Genomic DNA, 19,525 nt, shown 5'->3' on the forward strand with positions numbered 1-19,525 from the left:
ATGGTTTAATAGAAATTGCTTTCCTTTTCCCACCCTGAAGGGAAGCCCTGTCATTTATGATTCATTGGTTTTGGGAAGCTTTAGGAAATGCTTTTTTTTTCTAAACGTTGTATGAAATAATATCGTTACTCACTCCAGAATAGATGTCAGTAGAATGTTACACAGGATGTAGGACACATTTCAATGTTGCCATTTATTTTTAAAAATATTTATTTATTTATTTGGCCACGTTGGGTCTCAGTTGCGGGGCGGGCTCAGTTGTTGCGGCGCTCGGGCTCTAGAGCGCACGGGCTTAGTTGCCCCACGGCACGTGGGATCTTCGTTCCCGAACCAGGGATTGAACCCGGGACCTTGGCAGTGAAAGCGCCGAGTCCTAACCACTGGACCACCAGGGCATTTCCTGCCAAATTTTTTCTTTTTTTAAAAAAAACTTTGTTCCCATAGAATTTTTTTTAAAAAATCAATTAATTAATTAATTTTTGGCTGTGTTGGGTCTTAGTTTCTGTACGAGCGCTTTCTCTAGTTGCGGCGAGCGGGGGCCACTCTTCATCGCGGTGCGCGGGCCTCTCACTGTCGCGGCCTCTCCCGTTGCGGAGCACAGGCTCCACACGCGCAGGCTCAGTAGCTGTGGCTCACGGGCCTAGTCGCTCCGCGGCATGTGGGATCCTCCCAGACCAGGGCTCGAACCCGTGTCCCCTGCATTGGCAGGCAGATTCTCAACCACTGCGCCACCAGGGAAGTCCCCAGATTTTTTCTTAAAGCTGCATCGTTTCACCTTGTCTTAAAAACCACAGTGGCTCATCCTGGTCCATCAGATGCCCCTCCTATGGTTTGGCCCTATTATTTCAGGCCGACTGAAACCTGCATGTCACCCACCTTTCTCCTTTTCACTCTTTTCTCACCTCTGTTGGTCTGTATCCACCATGTGCACAGCTCCTGGCACTGAGTGGACGCTTCCTTACCGAATGCAGAGGGAACTCCAACAAGCATGTGTATATTCTCCATACGTTTCCTTTCCATCTGCCCTCAGGGCTACTTAAAACCGTTAGCCTTTTCCCAAGGACCAGACGACTTCCTCGGCATTCTCTGTAGCTTTTAAAATTCACATACTACCTATTGTCAGAAATAAACACGTTGCCTTCAACAGTTATCACTGAGTACCTGCTCTCTACTGCTGGAGAGATGATACGTCCCATAAAGACGAACCGTATGGTGCCATGTTCCTGCTTTGTGTGCCACGTGGTGCTAAGTGTAGTAGCTGAATTATAACAGGTCCTTAAAATGCTTGTGAATGGCGATGATCCCAATTACTGTGACATTTCAATGACAGTATACTTTAAACAGTCTGTTATTTTCAAGGATGTTGAGTAAGCAGATCCAGTAATAGACTGCACCCTCCTTATGGGTGAGGCAGGGGTTAGGGGTTTGGAAAGGCTGACCAGTGTCAATTGGTGACAAAGAGAGAGGACTTTTCCTTCGTGAGTGGATGAGTGTTGTGTGTTAAGTAGAGCGAGCTTGACCACAGCCTAAGAAATGCAGCCTCTGGTTCCACTGCAGCGCTGTTGTTATGTGGGAACCGAGAGACGCTGCCAGCTGGTTTCTTATCTTCCAGAAGACCACCTTTCTCCTTCCATTTTATTTACCCAGGCCTTTTAATTAGAGGAAAGAATGGAGGGGGAGTTAAAATTTAATTTTATACTCTCAGAATCACCGAGAAATGGACATGATGAAAATGTGAATCATTGGAGATTTTTTCTTCTGGTTTCCTGTTTTTTTATTTCTATTGGAGTAAAAGACTCTTCTCTTCCCAATACCTTTTACTCCTGACTCCATCCTACATGTTTTTGTCCTTGCCTATTTCATGGAGGAAGTAGGTCCTACCAAATCAGCGAAAAGGCAAACAAAAGCGTTTGTCTTAAGTCGTTTTTAGAACAAGGTTGGAATACAAATGAAAATGTCATGGGAAAAGGAATGCCACTTTTTCTTGCCAAGAGCTATTGAAAGAATCAGTCTGGTGCGTGTGTGAAACGTGGTTTTTTTCTCGGTGAAGGTATCGAGTAAGTGCTTGATTTGTGTCAGGTGGATTTACTTACCTCAGCTGATCCTCACGGGGACCCTTGGACGTTAAGTGGCAGCGGTCTCGGGCTGGAGCTTGAGCTAGGAGCTCCTGGGAGGCTTGTTAAAACCCAGATGCGGGCCCACCCTCCCTGGGCCTTTCCGATTCTGCGGGCCTGCGCGGAGGCGGAGAATTTGCATTTCTAATGAGCTCCCAGGTGGTACTGATGCGGCTGGTTTGCAGCCATATTTTAAGAAGCCCTGCAGGCGGTGGTCAGCTTTCTCTGCGTCTTCTGGGAGAATGAGTCTGTAGTGGAGACGTGACTGCCTGAAGTTCTCATAGCCCCCGAGTCGGGCGGGCCGTCGCACTATGACAGGAGGAACGTGTCATGCTCCCAGGTAATGCAGCCAGCGCCCCCCCCCCCCCGCCCCTCTGGACTTGGAATTGAGTTCGCAGTGCAGGAAAAGAGGAGAAAGACCTGGAAAGCAAGTGGAATATAAGCCCAATACGAGCAAAATGCCAGGGAGAAGAAAGTAAGGCTTCCCTCCCCCCACCCCCAAAGAGTAGATCAGGGAAGGCTTTCTAGAGTCGGTGACATTAGAGCCGGTAAAGAGGAATATTTTATTTTAGGAGGAAGAAGTAACAGCAGCAGCCACAACACTAGGAAAATGCAGCCACGCTGAACAGTTTGTTTACAGTGAGAGAAATCGGGGCAGGTCATTGAAATGCCCGGCTGGGAGTTTTCACGTTTATGTTGTTATTGATTAGACTCAGGTTTTTGAGTAGAAAAGGGGTGTGGTTAAAACTAGACTTTGGAAATAACCCCTGCGACGTGAGAGACTTGCTCTTTTGCTCTGAGTTTTCCTTGAGGTACTTCGCAGAGATTTGTTAGGGGGATTTAAGATAGCCTAGTTAATTTTTTTCCCACTAGGCTTGGAGAGGAAAGACGGTGAAGAAATATTCTTTATCAGGTTTCCACAGTTCAGTTCTCTTTTCCGTGGCGGGTGAAATGGGGCACCCAGCTTCCCAAGAGTTGATAGCCTGGCCCCCCTTCTCCCAAATGATCCAGCAGGCCTGACAGTCCCTCGCCTGTTTGAAGCGTCTGGTTGATGGAAAACAGCTGATCTGCAGTCGCTACTTCGGCTCACAGACTTGTTTGAAAGAAGTAAATCTATCCGCCCAGATAGCTGTTTTTGAACTTTCTCAAAACCCCTTATCTAAGTCCTGTGAAAGGCCAGCCGCGGCCGCCTGTGTCCTGGAGCTGCTGCTGGGCCGCGCGCCTTTCTGGGGCGTCTCCCCCTCCCCGGCCTGTGGCTCCCCGGGGACAGGAGCACAAGGTGGCTTTGTCACCTGGCAGCTAAGCTGGAGTGAACAGGCCCTGGTGGAGGGGGGGGGGTTACATATGCTTTGCCCTTTGCCCTCCTGGGAGTCTCACGTGGTCAATCATTGTCCCCGCCCGCCCCCCCACCCCAGACTGGCAAACGCCAGCCCCTTCCACCGTCAGCGTGAGGCCCTGGGCGCTCCGGCGGCTCTAGGACCCAGCCCTGTAGCTTCCTACAGATCTACCTCTTGGGCTGCCGCTTCTGTGAATTATTCACTTCCTATGAATTTTTCTTAACCTGGAATTTTTCGGTGGCTTACATTTAAAACTGGAAGGAAGACCTCCTGCCAACCTTTGCTCATCAGCCTGTTTTGAATGATAATTGTCACCCTTGTTTACTGTGATTTCATCTCCGTGGATTTCAGGCTTTAAAGGGGACCGGGGTGGACAGCAGGAATCTGTCCTTTTAGAAAATGAAAATTTTAAAATTGTCTTAATTTTTTTCTGAATGGTACAGAATTTTAAAGGTCCCCAAAAGTGTGCAGTGACAAGCACATCTCAGAGCCTTCTCACTCCTGTCTGTAACCGTATCTCAGTGGAGCCAGCTCTCGTCCCTCTGCCCTTCCAAGAATATTCACGTGTGTGTCCACTTACATATCACATATTTAATGTAAAATTTACATATCATACCTTTGGCCTGTTTTCAGTTCAAAGGATTTTAGTAAATTTACAGACTTGTGTGACCGTCACCACAATCTAGTTTTGGAACGTTTCCATCACCTCCAAAAAGATCTCTATCCCTCAGGCCCTTTGCTGTCAGTCCCAGCTGCTACGCCGACCCAAAGCAACAACTTTCTGTCTCTCTAGATTTGCCTTGTCTGGATATTTTCATATAAGTAGGATCATATGCCATGGAGTCCTTTGCATCTGGCTTCTTTCACTTAGCAAAATGTTTTGGGGGCTCATCCACATTGTAACGTGTATCTGCATTTCATTTCCTTTTAATGATGAATGATAATAGTCCCTTGTATGGATATACCACATTTTGTTTATCCATTCACTGGGTGATGAACATTCGGATTATTTCCACTTGTTGACTATTTTTAGCTCTAAACATCTCCATACACACAGTCTTTGTGAAGACATACATTCTCATCTGTCTTGGGGAGATACCTAGGAGTGTAATAGCTCAGTCACCAGGGGACCCCAATTGCTGGGTTGTATGCTAAACGTATGATTAAATTTTAAGAAACTTCCCCAATATTATCCAAAGTCTGCACCTTTTTGTACTCCCACCAGCCATCAGCAGTGTATGAGAAATTCCATTTTTTTCCCATTCTCGATAACTCTTGTTACTGCCCATTATAGTGGGTGTGGAATATTATCTCATTGTGGATGTAATTTGCATTTCCTAGTGAGGGACAGTGGTGAACATTTTTTCATGTGCTTATTAACCACTTGTATATCTCTGGAGATTTAAATTCTCTTTTTATTATCAGTTTTAAAACATATGGTAACAGTTAACTTAAGGCCTCTCACCATCTCAACTCCTTCCCCTGCCAACTTTTTAATTATTTCTACATTGTCAGGAATTATAATATTCTGCAGCTATTGCAGTGATTTTAGCCTTCCTCTTACAGTATAAATGGATTTAAAGTTTACCAATAATTGTTTTTCCTTGTTTCACCGCTTTGCCTCTTGTTCTGCTGTTTATCCTTTAGTAGCTTCTCCCAGAAGGGCTTGAGTTCTTGACTATTTTATATGTTTCAATGAAAATTCAGCTAGATTCCATGTTCTGATTCATCTTTTATTTCTTGGAGGATAGTTTGGTCAGTTAAACATTGAATGTGTGTTATCGAATGCAAGTTTGTGTGCCCAACGCACAGTAAGGCCAAATAAACTGAAACGTCGGAGTTTGTAGCAGAGAAAGGTTTATTGCAGGGCCGAGCAAGGAGAATGGGTGGCTCACGCCCCCAAACCCCCAAACTTCCCGAAGGGTTTCTTTCAGCAAAGCATTTTTAAAGGCCAGATGAGGGAGGTGGGTAGCAGGGTATGTGATCATCTTGTGCACAATTCTCTGATTGGTTAATGGTGAGGTAACAGGTTGATTAACTTTATCAATCCTTAGGCACCAGTAGGTCTGGGGGCCACTCACCAAGTAGTTAATTCCTTTCATTTGTTGGTGGTTTTCAGCAACTGAAAAACTCAGCAAAGATGCATGAGATACTATTATCTGGGTACTTCACAGAAGAGCTACAGCAGAGGATATGGGGGAGTGGTCTGTCCCAGGCAGGCCCCATAGGGTCCTGCTCTGTTACAAATGTTGCTGTGGAGTCTGAACTTTTGTCCCCTCATTTTTTTTTTTTTTGAACTATTTGCCTAGATGCCCAAATAATTCCTTCTTAATTTTTGAAGATGAGTGATGATGACACAGGAAACTTCCACGTGTTCATCATTTTAGTTATTTCTGGGATATGATATGTTCATTTATTATGGAGAATCTTTTATTTCTGAAATGTCTTCCTGAATTATACCTTAAAATTTTTTTCTTGTTCCATTGAGGTTTTTTTGTTTTGTTTTGTTTAGGGACATCTATTATGGGTGTGTTGGATTTCTTTTCTTTGTTTTCCATATTTATCATTTTTCTGTTCTAAATCTTTTGCTTGCTTTTCTCCATCTTTCCCCTCCAGACTCTCATATTTTCACCAGTGTGTATTTCCTTTTAGCTACTTCCATTTGGTGATTGTTAAAGCAGCCCAGACGGACTAAGACAAAGTACCATAAACAGGAAAACAACAAATTTGTTTCTCACAGTCCTGGAGGCTGGAGAATCCAAGATCAAGCAAGGGCCAGTGGATTCGGTGTCTAGACCCACTTCCTGGTTCATAGATGGCAGTCTTGTGTGTTACTTTTCCTCACATGGTGGAAGGGACAAGAGAGTTACCTGGATGCTTTTCATAAGGACACTAATCCCATTCAGGAGGGCTCCACCCTCACCATCCAATCACCTCCTGAAGGCCCTGCCTCCAAATTACTATCACATTGGGGATTAAGTTTCAGTGTGTGAATTTGGGGGTGACACAAACATTCATTCTATAGTAGTGACTTTTTTTTCGGCTGTGCCACATGACATGTGGGATCTTAGTTCCCCAACCAGAGATTGAACCCGTGCCCCCTGCAGTGGAAGTGTGGAGTCTTAACCACTGGACCTCCAGGGAAGTCCCAGTAGTGACGTTTTTATTCATTCTTTTTTTTCACCCTGAGGTCTGCCCTCATGCTTTATTTCCTTCTCATGCTTTCCTGAATTCTTGTAAATCCTCTTCTGTTTTTGTAGATAGAATCAGTTATTTCTTTGTTTTGTTAATTTATGACAGTGTGTTTGGGCAAAATTTTCATCTGTTGCATATAACATTGCTTCGGTGGGTGTTTTTCATCTGTCGTTCATTTTCATTTTCCTCTTTTTGCAGCATCTTTGTAAAGGTCCTTTTTTGTTATTAGATGAATTCTTTATGAACTAGCTACTTACAGGAGCTTCACGTGAGCAGGAGACAGGGCCATGTCCCATGCCAGTGGGGATTCTTGTGACCTGAAGTTGTGTGTGTGTGTGTGTGTGTGTGTGTGTGTGTGTGTGTGTAATCCTTTCAACCCTTATTTTTCTCTAGCTTGCTGAGCCTGGTTGTGTTCCTAGTGGGGTCTCTCTTTTTCACCTTGCCTTGGCAACAGACTGCTTCCTGCTAATATGGCTTAGCTGTGCGGTTTCTCATTCAGTTCGACCTTTCCTGCTTCCTGAAATCTCCCACCACACTGCGTCCAGGGAAGCTCTTAGTGCTACCTGCGTGTCTGTTGCCCTTCTTCTCAGAAAGTTATTGCTGGATATCCTACTTCTTTGGGGAGCATGGCTCTGGCAAGCATGGGCTCTCCAAGAATTTTCCTTCTCTGTCTGACCTTCACTGCAGTTTGGCAACTCTTTCTCACGTTTCGTGGTTCAAAGCTACAGATGTCTTCCAGGCTCCTCTGGGATGGAGTCAGCATTTTTGTGTGTGTTTTCCTTATTGCTTTTGGGTGAATTCCAAGAGGAAGTCTTTAAGCCAAGAGACTATAACAAGACAATTCTAGTTTTTTATCTTTTCTTTGCCAGTTAAATTTTTTACTGCTTTTTTGTTTTAGTCATTATTTCCTTTTTAACTAACTTTTCAAATAGATCTAAAGAAGAAAGTAGTTTCACAAACAGCTCTTTACTTTTAGGTCTGGAATGATCACGTTAGTAATAACGTGCTACAAGGAAAGAAATATTAATCTTTTTTACCTTGACTCTTTCTTAAGGAATTCAGAAGTTGGAGGAAGTTATGGAGGTAAAGTTGGAATAGAGCATGGATTGCTATTTATAAACAGGAGGCTTTTAGGTTTGTTAGATATGTGATGTAGAAGGCTGTGTTTTATTACTGGATTCACCAATTTTGCTATCCAGCATCGATTATGGTTACCCATTCATGACTTGACTGCATTCCTCAGATATTCCCTTGACATTCTTAGGCTGCTCTGCTCAAAACTCTTGGCTGGATTTATGTTTGAGTTAAACAGCACTTTCCATGAACAGTAACAATCTGCCTGCAAGTGTAAAAACAAAAAGTGTGACATGCTTTGTTGAAATGTTAATATCCAGAAGTAGAAAAAATATAGGCATGAGATCATTTGAAGACTAAAAAGAGATAAAGGAAGTTAAGGTACCAAATAATCTATTAATCACTAGCTCAATTTAATTTTTAAATGCCAAGCTGTTAAAGATCACAATATTCTTCTGGGGATCTTGGGCCAGAGTGGAGAGAAAGGGTTCCATTTAGAGGATGAGAGCCTCGCTCTTTGCTTAGGTGGGACAAAGAGAAGATGTGTTTAGAGCACCTTTGAGGTGGGGTGACATGAGAGAATAAACCCTGTACTCCCTGCTGTCGGCTCCCGGGGTGGGCATCAGAGCCACAGCCGGACCTACCCCTCTCAGCTCAGAGCAAGAAGAGGCCAAGTGGTCAGGCCCAGCATCAGTGATTGAGGAACAGGGCCTGTCCATTCTGATGGAGTGCAGGGAACAGAGAGGGGGGTTGGAGGCGAGCAGTGGAGGATGCTTCCAGAGGCAGGGAGGGATCAACACCAAAGTAGGAATGAGTGCAAAGAGGAGGCTGGCAATGGGGAAGGCAAACTGGACTGATGTCAAAGCTTTCTTTGGCACTTGTGTTTATTTTTAACCATGAGACTATGAATAGAAAACATACAGGGGAATAATTCTGCCTGGTTTGTGAAGATTATTTTAAACACAATGATGCCACAGTTAATTAGATCTGTACCAGCCACATTTGATTCATTGAACAAATGTAGGTGATCTGTTTTTCACTTTGGTGTAAAGCATTGTAGATGAGCAAAGTCTAGTTGTGTCTTAAGACCAAGAGATGATGAAGCAAAAGATAATCACGTAATCGAACAGATTGGAATTAGGTTCTTAAAAAAAAAAAACAAAAACTTGTTTGGGGGAGAAATCAGAAAGGTGCTTGTACAGCAGACCTGTGAAATCATAGATGGACATTCAAGAAAGAAGGAGTAGTTCTTAAAAGGCTGGTCCTTAACTAGCATGGTGACACAGAAGTCTAATCTCAAAGGATTGCATAGGAACGAATAATAATCTCTTACAGGCTTTGGTAGAAAGTTGGTGGGGAAAGTGAGTGTGGGAGAAATAAGTAGGAAATGGTATTTCCTGGGTGGTGGTCAGGCCCTCTCCCTTTTCAGTCAGGGGGTGTGTCTTTTTAGGCCAGGGTGGTTTGAGTCAATGACCCATCTTATTGAGGTGACTCCATGGTTTCTGCTCTGCTGACCTCAGGGCCAGCCCTCTGTGTCACAGGGACAGTGTTCGAGGTTTCACTGAGAGGAAGGGGAGGTTCCCATCTGGAATTTGGTGGGAAACTTCTGGGAAGGAACCTGACTGACCCTTCAGGAGAAGGAAGAGCCTTGGTCAAGAAGAACCTACAAAACGAGGCTCACAAACTGGGTGTTTTTTCCAGAAGAAAAGAGCTGAAGGGTGACTCGTAAGATGCAACCCTGAGGTCTATACTTCGCACCACAGGTGACCCTTGAGTGCCCCTTCTGTGACCTTCTTTGTCACTGAGACAAAGGGTCATTCTTTCTCTGCCTCTTCTCCATCGGCCCTTGTGTGAATTTACTGCCATAACAAAGTCCCACAGGCTGGGTGTCTTAACAGAGATTTATTTTCTCAACAGAGATTTATTTTCTCACAGTTCTGGAGGCCGGAAGTTTAGATCAAGGTGTTGGCAGGGTTGGTTTTTCCTGAGGCCTCTCTCCTCGGCTTGCAGATGACCACCGTCTCCCTGTGTCCTCACATGGCCTTTCCTCTGTGCATCCCTGGTGTCTGTGTGTTCAAATTTCCTCCTCTTATGAGGACACCAGTCAGATTGGATTAGGGCCCATCTTAATCACTGTTTTAAATCGGCCACCTCTTTTAAGACCCTATCTCCAAATGCTGTCACATTCTGAGTTACATGGGGTTAGTGCTCCAAGGTAAGAATTCTGGGGGACACGATTCAGTCCATAACAAGCCCCATGGCTGGGCATGTTTGTTCTTTTTGCTTTTTCATTGCCATGTTCTCCCCCCCACCCCTTTCACATTCCCTCTCGCCCTGGCTTTCACTTCTACAGCGAGATGGACTCTGAACCCAAAGCCCAAATCCAGCTCCACCTCCGCCACAGCCTGCTGGATATCCTCTTATAACCTTCAACATGTCCCCAGTCAGACACACACCTTCCCCTCCCACTTCTTCCCTTCTGCCCTGATTTAAAACTTTCTGGTCACTGTTATACTTTAATCTCCTTCTTCTCAGTAGCTAACCGTTTACAACACCGGGTTAATTTTTCCATAAAAGCGGGTTTTATAGCATTATCTTTTTATTTACATCGCCGCTGTTCAGGCTATCCCCTCGAGCTCAAATTGCTGCCTTAGCTTTGTAACTGGACTCCCCCAGCCCCTGCCAGCCCGTCTCTTTTTCCAGCGCATTAGTATATATCATCTTCACATTCATTTTTCTCAAGTTCTACTTTTGTTGTGTCATTATTCTTATTCAGTGAGTCCTTACAGGGTGAAGACCGTATTTCTTAGCTAGGCATTTGATGTCCTTTGTGGTCTGATGCCAACCTAGTTTCCAAATGCGTCTTTAACTCTGCAGCATTGATTCTCACTTGTCTTCCTAAATGCCACCTGATTTCTGTCCCATAGCTTTCTTTTTTTTTTTTTAAAGTTTAATTTTTATTTATTTATTTATTTATGGCTGTGTTGGGTCTTCGTTTCTGTGCGAGGGGGCTTTCTCTAGTTTCGGCAAGCGGGGGCCACTCTTCATCACGGTGCGTGGGCCTCTCACTATCGCGGCCTCTTTTGCTGCGGAGCACAGGCTCCAGACGCGCAGGCTCAGTAGTTGTGGCTCACGGGCCTAGTTGCTCCGCGGCATGTGGGATCTTCCCAGACCAGGGCTCGAACCCGTGTCCCCTGCATTGGCAGGCAGATTCTCAACCACTGCGCCACCAGGGAAGCCCGTCCCATAGCTTTCTTGATGCTGTTCTACTTCCCTGGAATTCCTTCTCCTTGTGTGTTCCTGTCTCCTTCCAAGCATTACCCAACATTTGAGACTCAGTTGAGTTGAGTTCCTACCTTCTGCATGATGGAGGAGATAACTTTGTCAATACTGTAATATGTAGAATGGTTTCCTGGGAAAGGGGGAACAGTTGGGGGAGGGTGGCAGGAAAGAAATTAATTAGGAGGAAAAGAAGAAATCGAGAGAAAAGACCCTACCTAACGTCACCTGGGTTTGTGTGAGTGTGTGTTTCGTTTCCTCAACCAGATTATAAACTTGGGGAGCTACAAGATACGTTTTATCTATTTATCTTGATAATGCCTACATTACTTGGTATGTTCCCGGGTCCATAAAAGGTAACTGATAGATGCTAATGATAATGGATTAGGCACTGCTCATTTTCTTCCCAGCAGACCAGAAGTGTGTGAAAAGTGGTGCCTAGCTCATTGTAGACCCTGAATAATAATATGTAGAACACAACTGAATCTCTCATATTAAGAGCTGACTGTAAAACTAGAAAAGGCTAAACTATGTAAAAATATGCAGAAGGATAAAATATGCACAAATATTTGCATGCCTTGAGTGGCTAAAGGTGACGCTGTGTGTGAATGAACGGAAAGCTCATCAGCTCGTGTGATTCCTGCATGGGGGGTGGGAGCTGGCCCTCTTGTGCTTCGGGGACGTGGCCACAGTGACAGGCAGAAGGTGACAAATGTTACTGAGGGGGTTTTGGTGATGAGTCTCCTGATGTATTTTCCTTCTCTCTGCTTCCTGCAGGTATCATATAATCTGCTCTCATCATGGGAGAAATAGAGCAGAGGCCAACTCCAGGATCGAGACTGGGGGCCCCGGAGAATTCGGGGATCAGTACCTTGGAACATGGACAGAAGCCTCCCCCCACGCCTTCAGGAAAACTCATGTCCGTCAGAATCCAGATGCTGGATGACACCCAGGAGGCCTTTGAAGTTCCGGTAAGTTGGGGGCAGCCTTCGGCACGGGGAGGCTCCTGTCGTTCCTGTGTTTTGGTGACGCGAGCTGGCAGGTCTGTGTGTTCAGCAGCTCCCTGCCCACCCTCGCCATCCTCCTCTGGCGCGTTCTGGTTCCCAGCTCTCAGTTTTTGGATTTACGCGTGGACCGCGTTCAGTGATATCAGTGGGTGTGTCATTTGAATTTTACTCTGATTTTCCATGTTCAGATAGATATCTGTGTGTATATGCCTACGTATGTATTACTTATATATTTGAATTGGCGGGAACTGTGGTCTGCGTCTCAGTCTGATTTGCTTATTACAAGCCGTTGCTCTCAACGCCGATGCATGTGTGTGAGCGCCCCGTTTCTCTAGTTTACTGGCAAGAAAGTTCCGAGAAAACCAACAAAGACCTGAATGGGTGTTCTGACATCAGAGAAGTTGCCGAGCATGTTTGTGGGTGGGGAGTCGGGGTGCAGAAGAACCCTGATCCCAGCCCCCAGTGTGGCAGCCCTAGAACAGAAGAGGCCCCATCCCAGGGGCGGACCAGAGGGGTGTCCAGGAGCCGGGCAGAGAAGAAGGACCGGCAGCCTTGGCCTTGCCCCTCAGCTAGGGCTGCATACCCCCACGGTTCTGGTGTTTCCCTCAGAGCCCCTTCCCCATGTCCCCTTGCCCTCCCTCATCCTTCTCCCCAAGCTCCTCCTGAAATCCGACTGCTGCTAGCGGTTCGGGAACCACCACCAGTTAGTTATGCGCAGATGGAGAATTTGTTCCTGTGGCAGGGAGAGTCCAGACGTGCGTGTCCACCTCTGTAGAACTCTGACTGCACTCGCCTCAAGAATTAATTAGCATCCAGAGAATTCACAGCACACTCTGGCTGTTTTCCGTGTTCTCCCTTGGGTACTAAGCCCACATCTCACATGGCTTGTGTGTGTGGGGGGGAAGGAAATAACTCTTGCATTCCAAACAGCCAAACTGTAAGCAGACTTTGGGAACATAACCTGTTTTTAAAGTGGAGACGGTCCATCTATTATTCCCGATGGCTAGAGCAACTGAAATTTGACAGTCGGCATTCATGTCTGCAGCTCATCATTTCATGGTTTATGTAATATGATTCACTAAGTCATATTCATTTCAAAGACTGTTGTTCAGAGGGTGTGAATTACCATTAAGTGTCTCAGGGAAGATAAACCTCAGAAAAGCTATGTTTAAACCTGCCAATTTATTGCACGTTGCCAACAACCTTTGTATCTTTCTAATTTACTTGTTGTGGAATTCCTGTCTCTTCAAGGACTTGAACTTCTTCATATTCTGAGGCACAAAGCCATTGCTAATCTGCTGAAATTGTAAAAATAGATTGAGGGGCACACCTGCCAGCCTGGTAGAGTCAGGCCTTCTGCAACATGTCCCGGCCTCCTCTCCTCCCCCCGCCCTCCGCCGCACCCCACATCCCTCCCGCACCCCGCCTCCTTTCTCTTCATTGCCAGACTGGTTTGGTGAGGTATTTCATTTCAGTGTTTCCTCTTTGGTACTGCTGAGGACTTCTGAGCCCAAGTCTCTAGCAACGCATTCTTTTAAATGGTGTTCCCGTATGTGGTTTGGACCGAGGGCCAGCAAATGCTGCTGTTGTGTGCACGAGCTATAGGAAGCATTGTACTGTATTCACTTGCAGTTCTTGTTTCCCTGAATCAAAGGATGTCAAAACTCTGGTCCTAGCTACTATTTAGCTAGGAACTATATAGGAACTCCCTGCCTAAGAAATAGGAATAGAAGTGTGTTTGCATCTTTAAAAAATGATTTTACTTGATAATTTCTGTTGTCTGTGCTTTGCATTTGTAACTCCTCTGCCTGGAAGGTTTCTCATACCACCCCCTTACTGCATAAACTCCTGTGCATCCTTAGAGGTCCTATCTGTTTTACCCAGATGCCAACTTTTTTTTTTTTTAATTTATTTATTTTATTTATTTTTGGCTGTGTTGGGTCTTTGTTGCTGTGCGCAGGCTTTCTCAAGTTGCGGCGAGCAGAGGCTACTCTTTGTTGCAGTGCACAGGCTTCTCATTGCAGTGGCTTCTCTTGTTGCGGAGCACAGGCTCTAGGCACACGGGCTTCAGTCGTTGTGGCTCGAGGGCTCAGTTGTGGTGCATGGGCTTAGTTGCTCCACGCCATGTGGGATCTTCCCAGCCCAGGGCTCGAACCCGTGTGCCCTGCATTGGTAGGTGGATTCTTAACCACTGTGCCACCAGGGAAGCCCCGCCCAGATGCCAACTTCTTGAGGCAGTGGCTGGGAGTGTTTTCTTCCCCCATTTCAGACCTCTTTGCTCATACATCTGTCAGGGTGGAGCTGGACCACTGAGATTCAAATCCCAGCTTCATCTACTGACGCATTAATCACCTTGGGCAAGGTACTTAATCTCTCTGTATCTCAGTTTTCTCCTCTGTAAAATGAGGCTAATCATAAACCCTACCTCATTTTATGAGAATAAAAGAGTTGATACAAATAAAGGAACAACTCTTGGCACATACTAAGAGCTTGGACCATAATATGATTAGTGGTACCAATGGGCATTTGCCACTTTACCGCTGGCTTCTCGGGGCTGGGACCTTGCCTTACTGTCTCATCCCCAGCACCTTGCACAGTGCCTGGCATGTAGTAGGTGCTCATTAAGTGTTTGCTGACTGAATATTAGGAGTACACTGAATCTTACAAGTAGAATTAATGCCATTGTTAGTTTTTCACATGCCTCATCCATTCATGTTTAATTTTTATTTTTGGAGTTGAGTCAAAATGTTCCTTCTCAACCCATGGGCAACAGATGTTTTCCATAACTGCCTGTAGAAAGGCAGCAATCAGCATTTTTATTGACTAAGCTGATTCTAAATTGCTACCTTGTGGTCTTTAAGAACAGAATCAGCCAGGTCTCTGCACAGCTGGGAAGCATCAGGCTGGCTGTGGTGACTCAGCCGCTGTGCTTGGGATTGGAGCGGAGGGACGCAGGATCACAAGAGACTCAGCTCCCCATAAGTGCTTTAAACCTTGCTCCAAAACTTTCTGCTGGGAATTCATCAAGGCCAAGTGTCTGAGCCTGGAAGTGTCCCCTTAGCCCACACGTGCTCCCTCCTCAGATTGGGCACCCCACAAGGATGAATTCTCCTCGCTAATTCACATTCATCACACACATGAGCAGGCACTTGGCCAGAAGTCGTTACAGTTTCCCTCGGGGGACATTCTTCCGTGAACCACAGCTTTCCTTGGGGGGTTGAGTTTCCTGGGCCTTTCCTAAGACTTTTGTTTTAGAGGATGGATGAAGGCAAAGTCATCATTTAAAAATGCATGTTCCCTAAACACTTCCTGGCACAGATAACCACACCAGTGTTCATCATTTCTTATAGCCTTGAATGAAGTCTTATTAAAGAGTTTAATCCTTTGAAAAGCATGAGCAGTGAGCATCAGACTTTTCTACGCCATGGCTAGTTCTACCGCCACCTTTGCTCTTGAACTTGGACGGTCTTTTTAGGTATTTCCTCTACAGAGTTAAAAGTTCAAAAGTAATATTTATAGTAAACTCTTACGGGGCGTTTTATCATCTTTATGTGGAAAAGGCTGTGCAGATAAGCCCCAACCTGTGGTTTGTGATTTATGCAGCTTTCCCTTCCAACCAGAGATTATAAATCGAGGTGACTTGTGTTGGTCTGAAAGGGTTAAATGACTCCCTTCGCTCCCACCCCCGCCAGGACCATCCCCCTTGAAGGTTCCTGAGAAGGTCTGATGTGTCCTGTCCTCACGACCCCACTGGTAAACAAATGCTGTTCCTACTGACGTTTGTAGGGTGAAGCAGATGGCGTCTTCCCCAAGTGTTTATTCAGTTTATGTGTTTTCATTAAGCAAGGCCGCTCTAGCAAGAGTGGAGAAGAGCAGAGGAAATAAAACGGAGCCGTGTTTTGCTGCTTTTGAACAGCCCTGGTGAAAACGCTTGGGAGAGACGCTCACAGGTGATGCGGAGACGCCTGGCCTTTGTTGCGGAGTGGGCGTGGCTTGGTGCAGGTGCGGAGCGCTCCGTGTGGGCCACAGCCCTCCCGGGGAGTAATTGTCGTGCCCTGTGTTTGTGTCTTGTCGTTGCTTTACTCAGAAGCCTTTACAGCTCCCAGCTGCCTGAGGATCAAGTATGGATTTCTTAGTCTGGGGAGGCTGGGAGAGAGCTCGGGCCTTCCTGGAGGGCCCGCTGCAGCTGTCTGAGCTGCTCCAGCTACTTCGCTGTTACTCCCCACTGCTGTCCCCGGTTGGTTCATCCTGTGCGTTAGCATCTCGGGCCAGAAAATTCTCTTAAGCTCTTTACATGCTTATTTTTGGCCTCCCACATGTAGAATGGGACCTCTGTGGAGGCACGGCCTCTTTTGTTCTTGCTTATCATCAGATTGTACACCTCAGCAGTGCCTGGACCCAGCCGATGCCATAACCTGTGACCGACTGCCCACACCTCTGTTCAATCATTTGCCTCTCGCAAGTGACGGAAGGTGGCTGGCGCTGTCATCTCTGTAAGATGAGGGAACCCTTGGGGAGTGCTTCGAGTCCCTTCATCACATTTGCACAGGGTTGGGATAGGACTGGGATTCGAACCCAGCCCTCGTGACCCCAACATTGTCCGCCTTCCCCGACCCCGAGCTGCCGCTTCTTATAAGATCCGTGGGCTTCCGCTGTCTTGCCCTATTGGATCTTTTCAAACTTGCCTCCAAGGCTCCCAGACAGAAGGCACCACAGCCTCATCTCGGGGCTGCTCTGGTTCTTTTTCCATTTGTAAACACCCGCCAACATCCACTAACAAATTTGTCAAGATCACCTCAGCGGCCAAGCCTCCCCGTGGCTCTTGCTGGGGCCATCTCTCTCTTCTTGTAGTACCTGTTATGCTGTACCTCTCATTAGACTTGGAGTCACAGGCTCCAGTGTTGCTTCTCTCCCTAATTAGTTCCCTTATAACCCTGCTGTGACTTGGTTTCCTTATTAGCAAAATGAGGTGTTTGGTCCAGATGATACTACAGGCCTTTTTTTCTCCCTTTCTTTTTTTGGAAGTCAGCACCTTGTGTTGACATCTTTGTTGATGAATTACCTTTTCATGACTGTATTTGTTAATTCCCCAGGCAGATGGTAGACTCTTTCAGAAAAGGGATTTTTCATCTTAAAAAAAACACAAAATTCTAAAAGCCTCCTCAGAGATAGTAGTTACTGTGTCACTAGTAAGTGCTCAAACCAATGTGGTCAGGGTGAATAAGCAAGCAGTATACAATATGTTGCTTATGGAGCATCGGGAAATGTTAGGATTTTGTGTGTGTGTGTGTGTGTTGGTGGGAGGTGGGGTAACTTACATAAATCTCACTAAACTAAATTGGGCCAAACTTTATGCCACTTGAAAATTGTAGGTAGAAGATGGAAAGAAATCAGATATTTTCTAGACAACACATTATTAGCAGGAAGCAAACAAGTTTGTTGAAAACAAACATCTAAAATTTTTAAGAAAAATAATGAGGTTGCATGTCATAATAAAAGACTGCAAAGGGTTTTTTTTTTTTTAGGGAGGGCAAAACTGCCTATGTTATCTCAGACCTAATTAGGAGTCTCACACGGTCAGCCCATAAATGATTAAACATTTATTTCATTTTCTTACATTTTGAAATGGAGCAGTCGTTTAATTTCTTTAATTTTCACTGAAGCCTGGGCTTGACTCAAGTCAGTCGAGGGCTTGTTCCTCCAAGTGCTTTGTGGTTCTGCAAAAGGTCGTAAATGGTTAGAGAATTTGAAAACTGTCTTCATAGGCTTGCGCTCAGAAAAATGGACGTAGCAGAAGTTTGTCTTTTTAAAAAGCTCTGTGTGTCCTTTTGGGGACCCCCCCCAGTTTACATCGGGAAAAGCTGAGGCTGATGGTTTGGAGCTGGCCTTGTGTCACTCAGAGCCACTGTGTCTAATAGAAAAGCATGGTCCTTTTCTCTGTCTTATTTTGAATGATTTTGTTTCCCTTTTTAATTTCTATTTCAGCCATCTTAGAGACGATGCCTTTTTGGATAAGCCACTAAATGTCTTTTTTTTTTTTTTCTCCCCAAAGAGGTGGAATGTACGTTTAACCAAGATCCTGGGGGGAAATATATCTTCCTTTTTAATATGTGCTCTGCTTCTCAATTCCCCTGGAATCGCAAGTCCCTGGCAGTGGGGTTATTCCTTGCAGTTGATTGGATTATATGATCTTAGAAGGCAGGTGTGCGTTCAGGGGTCCTTTATTTTTTTCTTTTGCATAAAGTGCACGTAAGAGGTGATGGTGGTGATACCGAGATCTAAATAAAATTTAATTGACCGTTTAAACCAGAAGGGAGATGTGTGTGCCCAGAGCTCCATTAACTGCCCCTTAAGCAGCTGCAGTTTTGAACCAGAATGAGGGGAAGGAATTTCGCAAGTTCACTCAGCTTTTTAAAAATGAGTCCGTATTTCTTTTCCCTTATCAGTGTTGCTTTTGGCTCCTATTATTAGCAGAGTTTCTGAAAGAGTATTTATGTCCACTCCGCTTTGCATGGTCCTTTATGTGTTTTATTTAACTTGAATGATAAATGGTCCGTCTGGGTCTGGTCTCATGATGTTAAATTTAAGGGCTATTTTAATAGATAAAAAAATTTTTTTTTCATAATTCATTTCAGTGGAATACTGTTAGCCTTCCTTTCTAGTTCCTTAGAAGCAAAGAGTAGAACTTAAATGTTGGCCCGAAATGTTTGTGTGCCCCTTTCAACTTCACTGCAGACCCTTGATCAAAGTCATTTCTGAGGCTCTGACGTGATGGCAGGAATTCTGTAACAGCTGTTTGCTATTTTCTCCCTGAAAAGTCTCTCAGTAGAAACTAATAAATAAAAGGAATAAACTGTAATTGAGAATGTCTGTATCAGACATTAAAGTGGGCCAGTATTCTGGGGAAACGTAGCGAGTTTGAGAGGCTGCTTTTTTTTCCTCCCCTCTTTTAAGTGGAGATAATAAATTGTCTGAATTATAAAAACAGAGTGGTTAAAGGGGAAAGTCCAGGACCGTGCATCCGGGCTTCAAGGCTTACTAGCTGGGTGGCTCTGGGTGAGAAGATAACCACCCTCAACCCATGTCCTTGTCTCCGAATCCAGGGAACACGTACTTCATGGGGCTGAGGTGTGAAGCTCACGTGAAATACCTTCTGAGAAAACACCTGGCAGAGTCCTGGATGCAGATTAGTTTCTCCTTAAAAGCTAGTCTTTTTTTCTTCCTTTCACACTAAGCTTTACTCTCCTTGTTCATTAGCAGAATTGAGACTGTGCTTGCATTGTAGAGCTCTTGGGTAGGTGAAATGGAAAAGAAGCTTATGAAAACACTTTAAAATTAAAAACTAGCATACTTGTCAAGTGGACTAATTCCCTTTCTTTTTACCCACCCCCCCCAGCTTTCTATATAGTCTCGCGTGAGTCTTTCCTGAAATAGAGACGAGGATCCCAGGTGGCTTTCGAAGGTCTGTAAGAAGGAAGTGCCACCTGGACAGGTGTGATGCAGTCTCAGCTTCTCACAA

The 19,525-nt window shown here is 45.2% G+C and overlaps 1 protein-coding gene across 5 annotated transcripts in view; it reads left to right on the forward strand.

Moving 5' to 3' along the window:
* The window catches only part of FARP1 (FERM, ARH/RhoGEF and pleckstrin domain protein 1), a 293,802-nt gene that overhangs the window by 44,761 nt on the left and 229,516 nt on the right, over nt 1–19,525 (forward strand). For 4 of the 5 annotated variants that reach the window (XM_036831748.1, XM_036831743.1, XM_036831746.1 and 1 more), the window contains exon 2: nt 11,777–11,970. In XM_036831748.1, the coding sequence (XP_036687643.1) occupies nt 11,800–11,970 (171 nt within the window). In that variant the 5' untranslated portion in view covers nt 11,777–11,799. Of the gene's footprint in view, nt 1–2,375; nt 2,455–11,776; nt 11,971–19,525 lie in introns of those variants that run through there. The other variant, XM_036831744.1, reaches the window with a different exon arrangement.

This window comes from Balaenoptera musculus, chromosome 18 (assembly GCF_009873245.2).
Source record: "Balaenoptera musculus isolate JJ_BM4_2016_0621 chromosome 18, mBalMus1.pri.v3, whole genome shotgun sequence".
Lineage (NCBI taxonomy): Eukaryota > Metazoa > Chordata > Mammalia > Artiodactyla > Balaenopteridae > Balaenoptera > Balaenoptera musculus.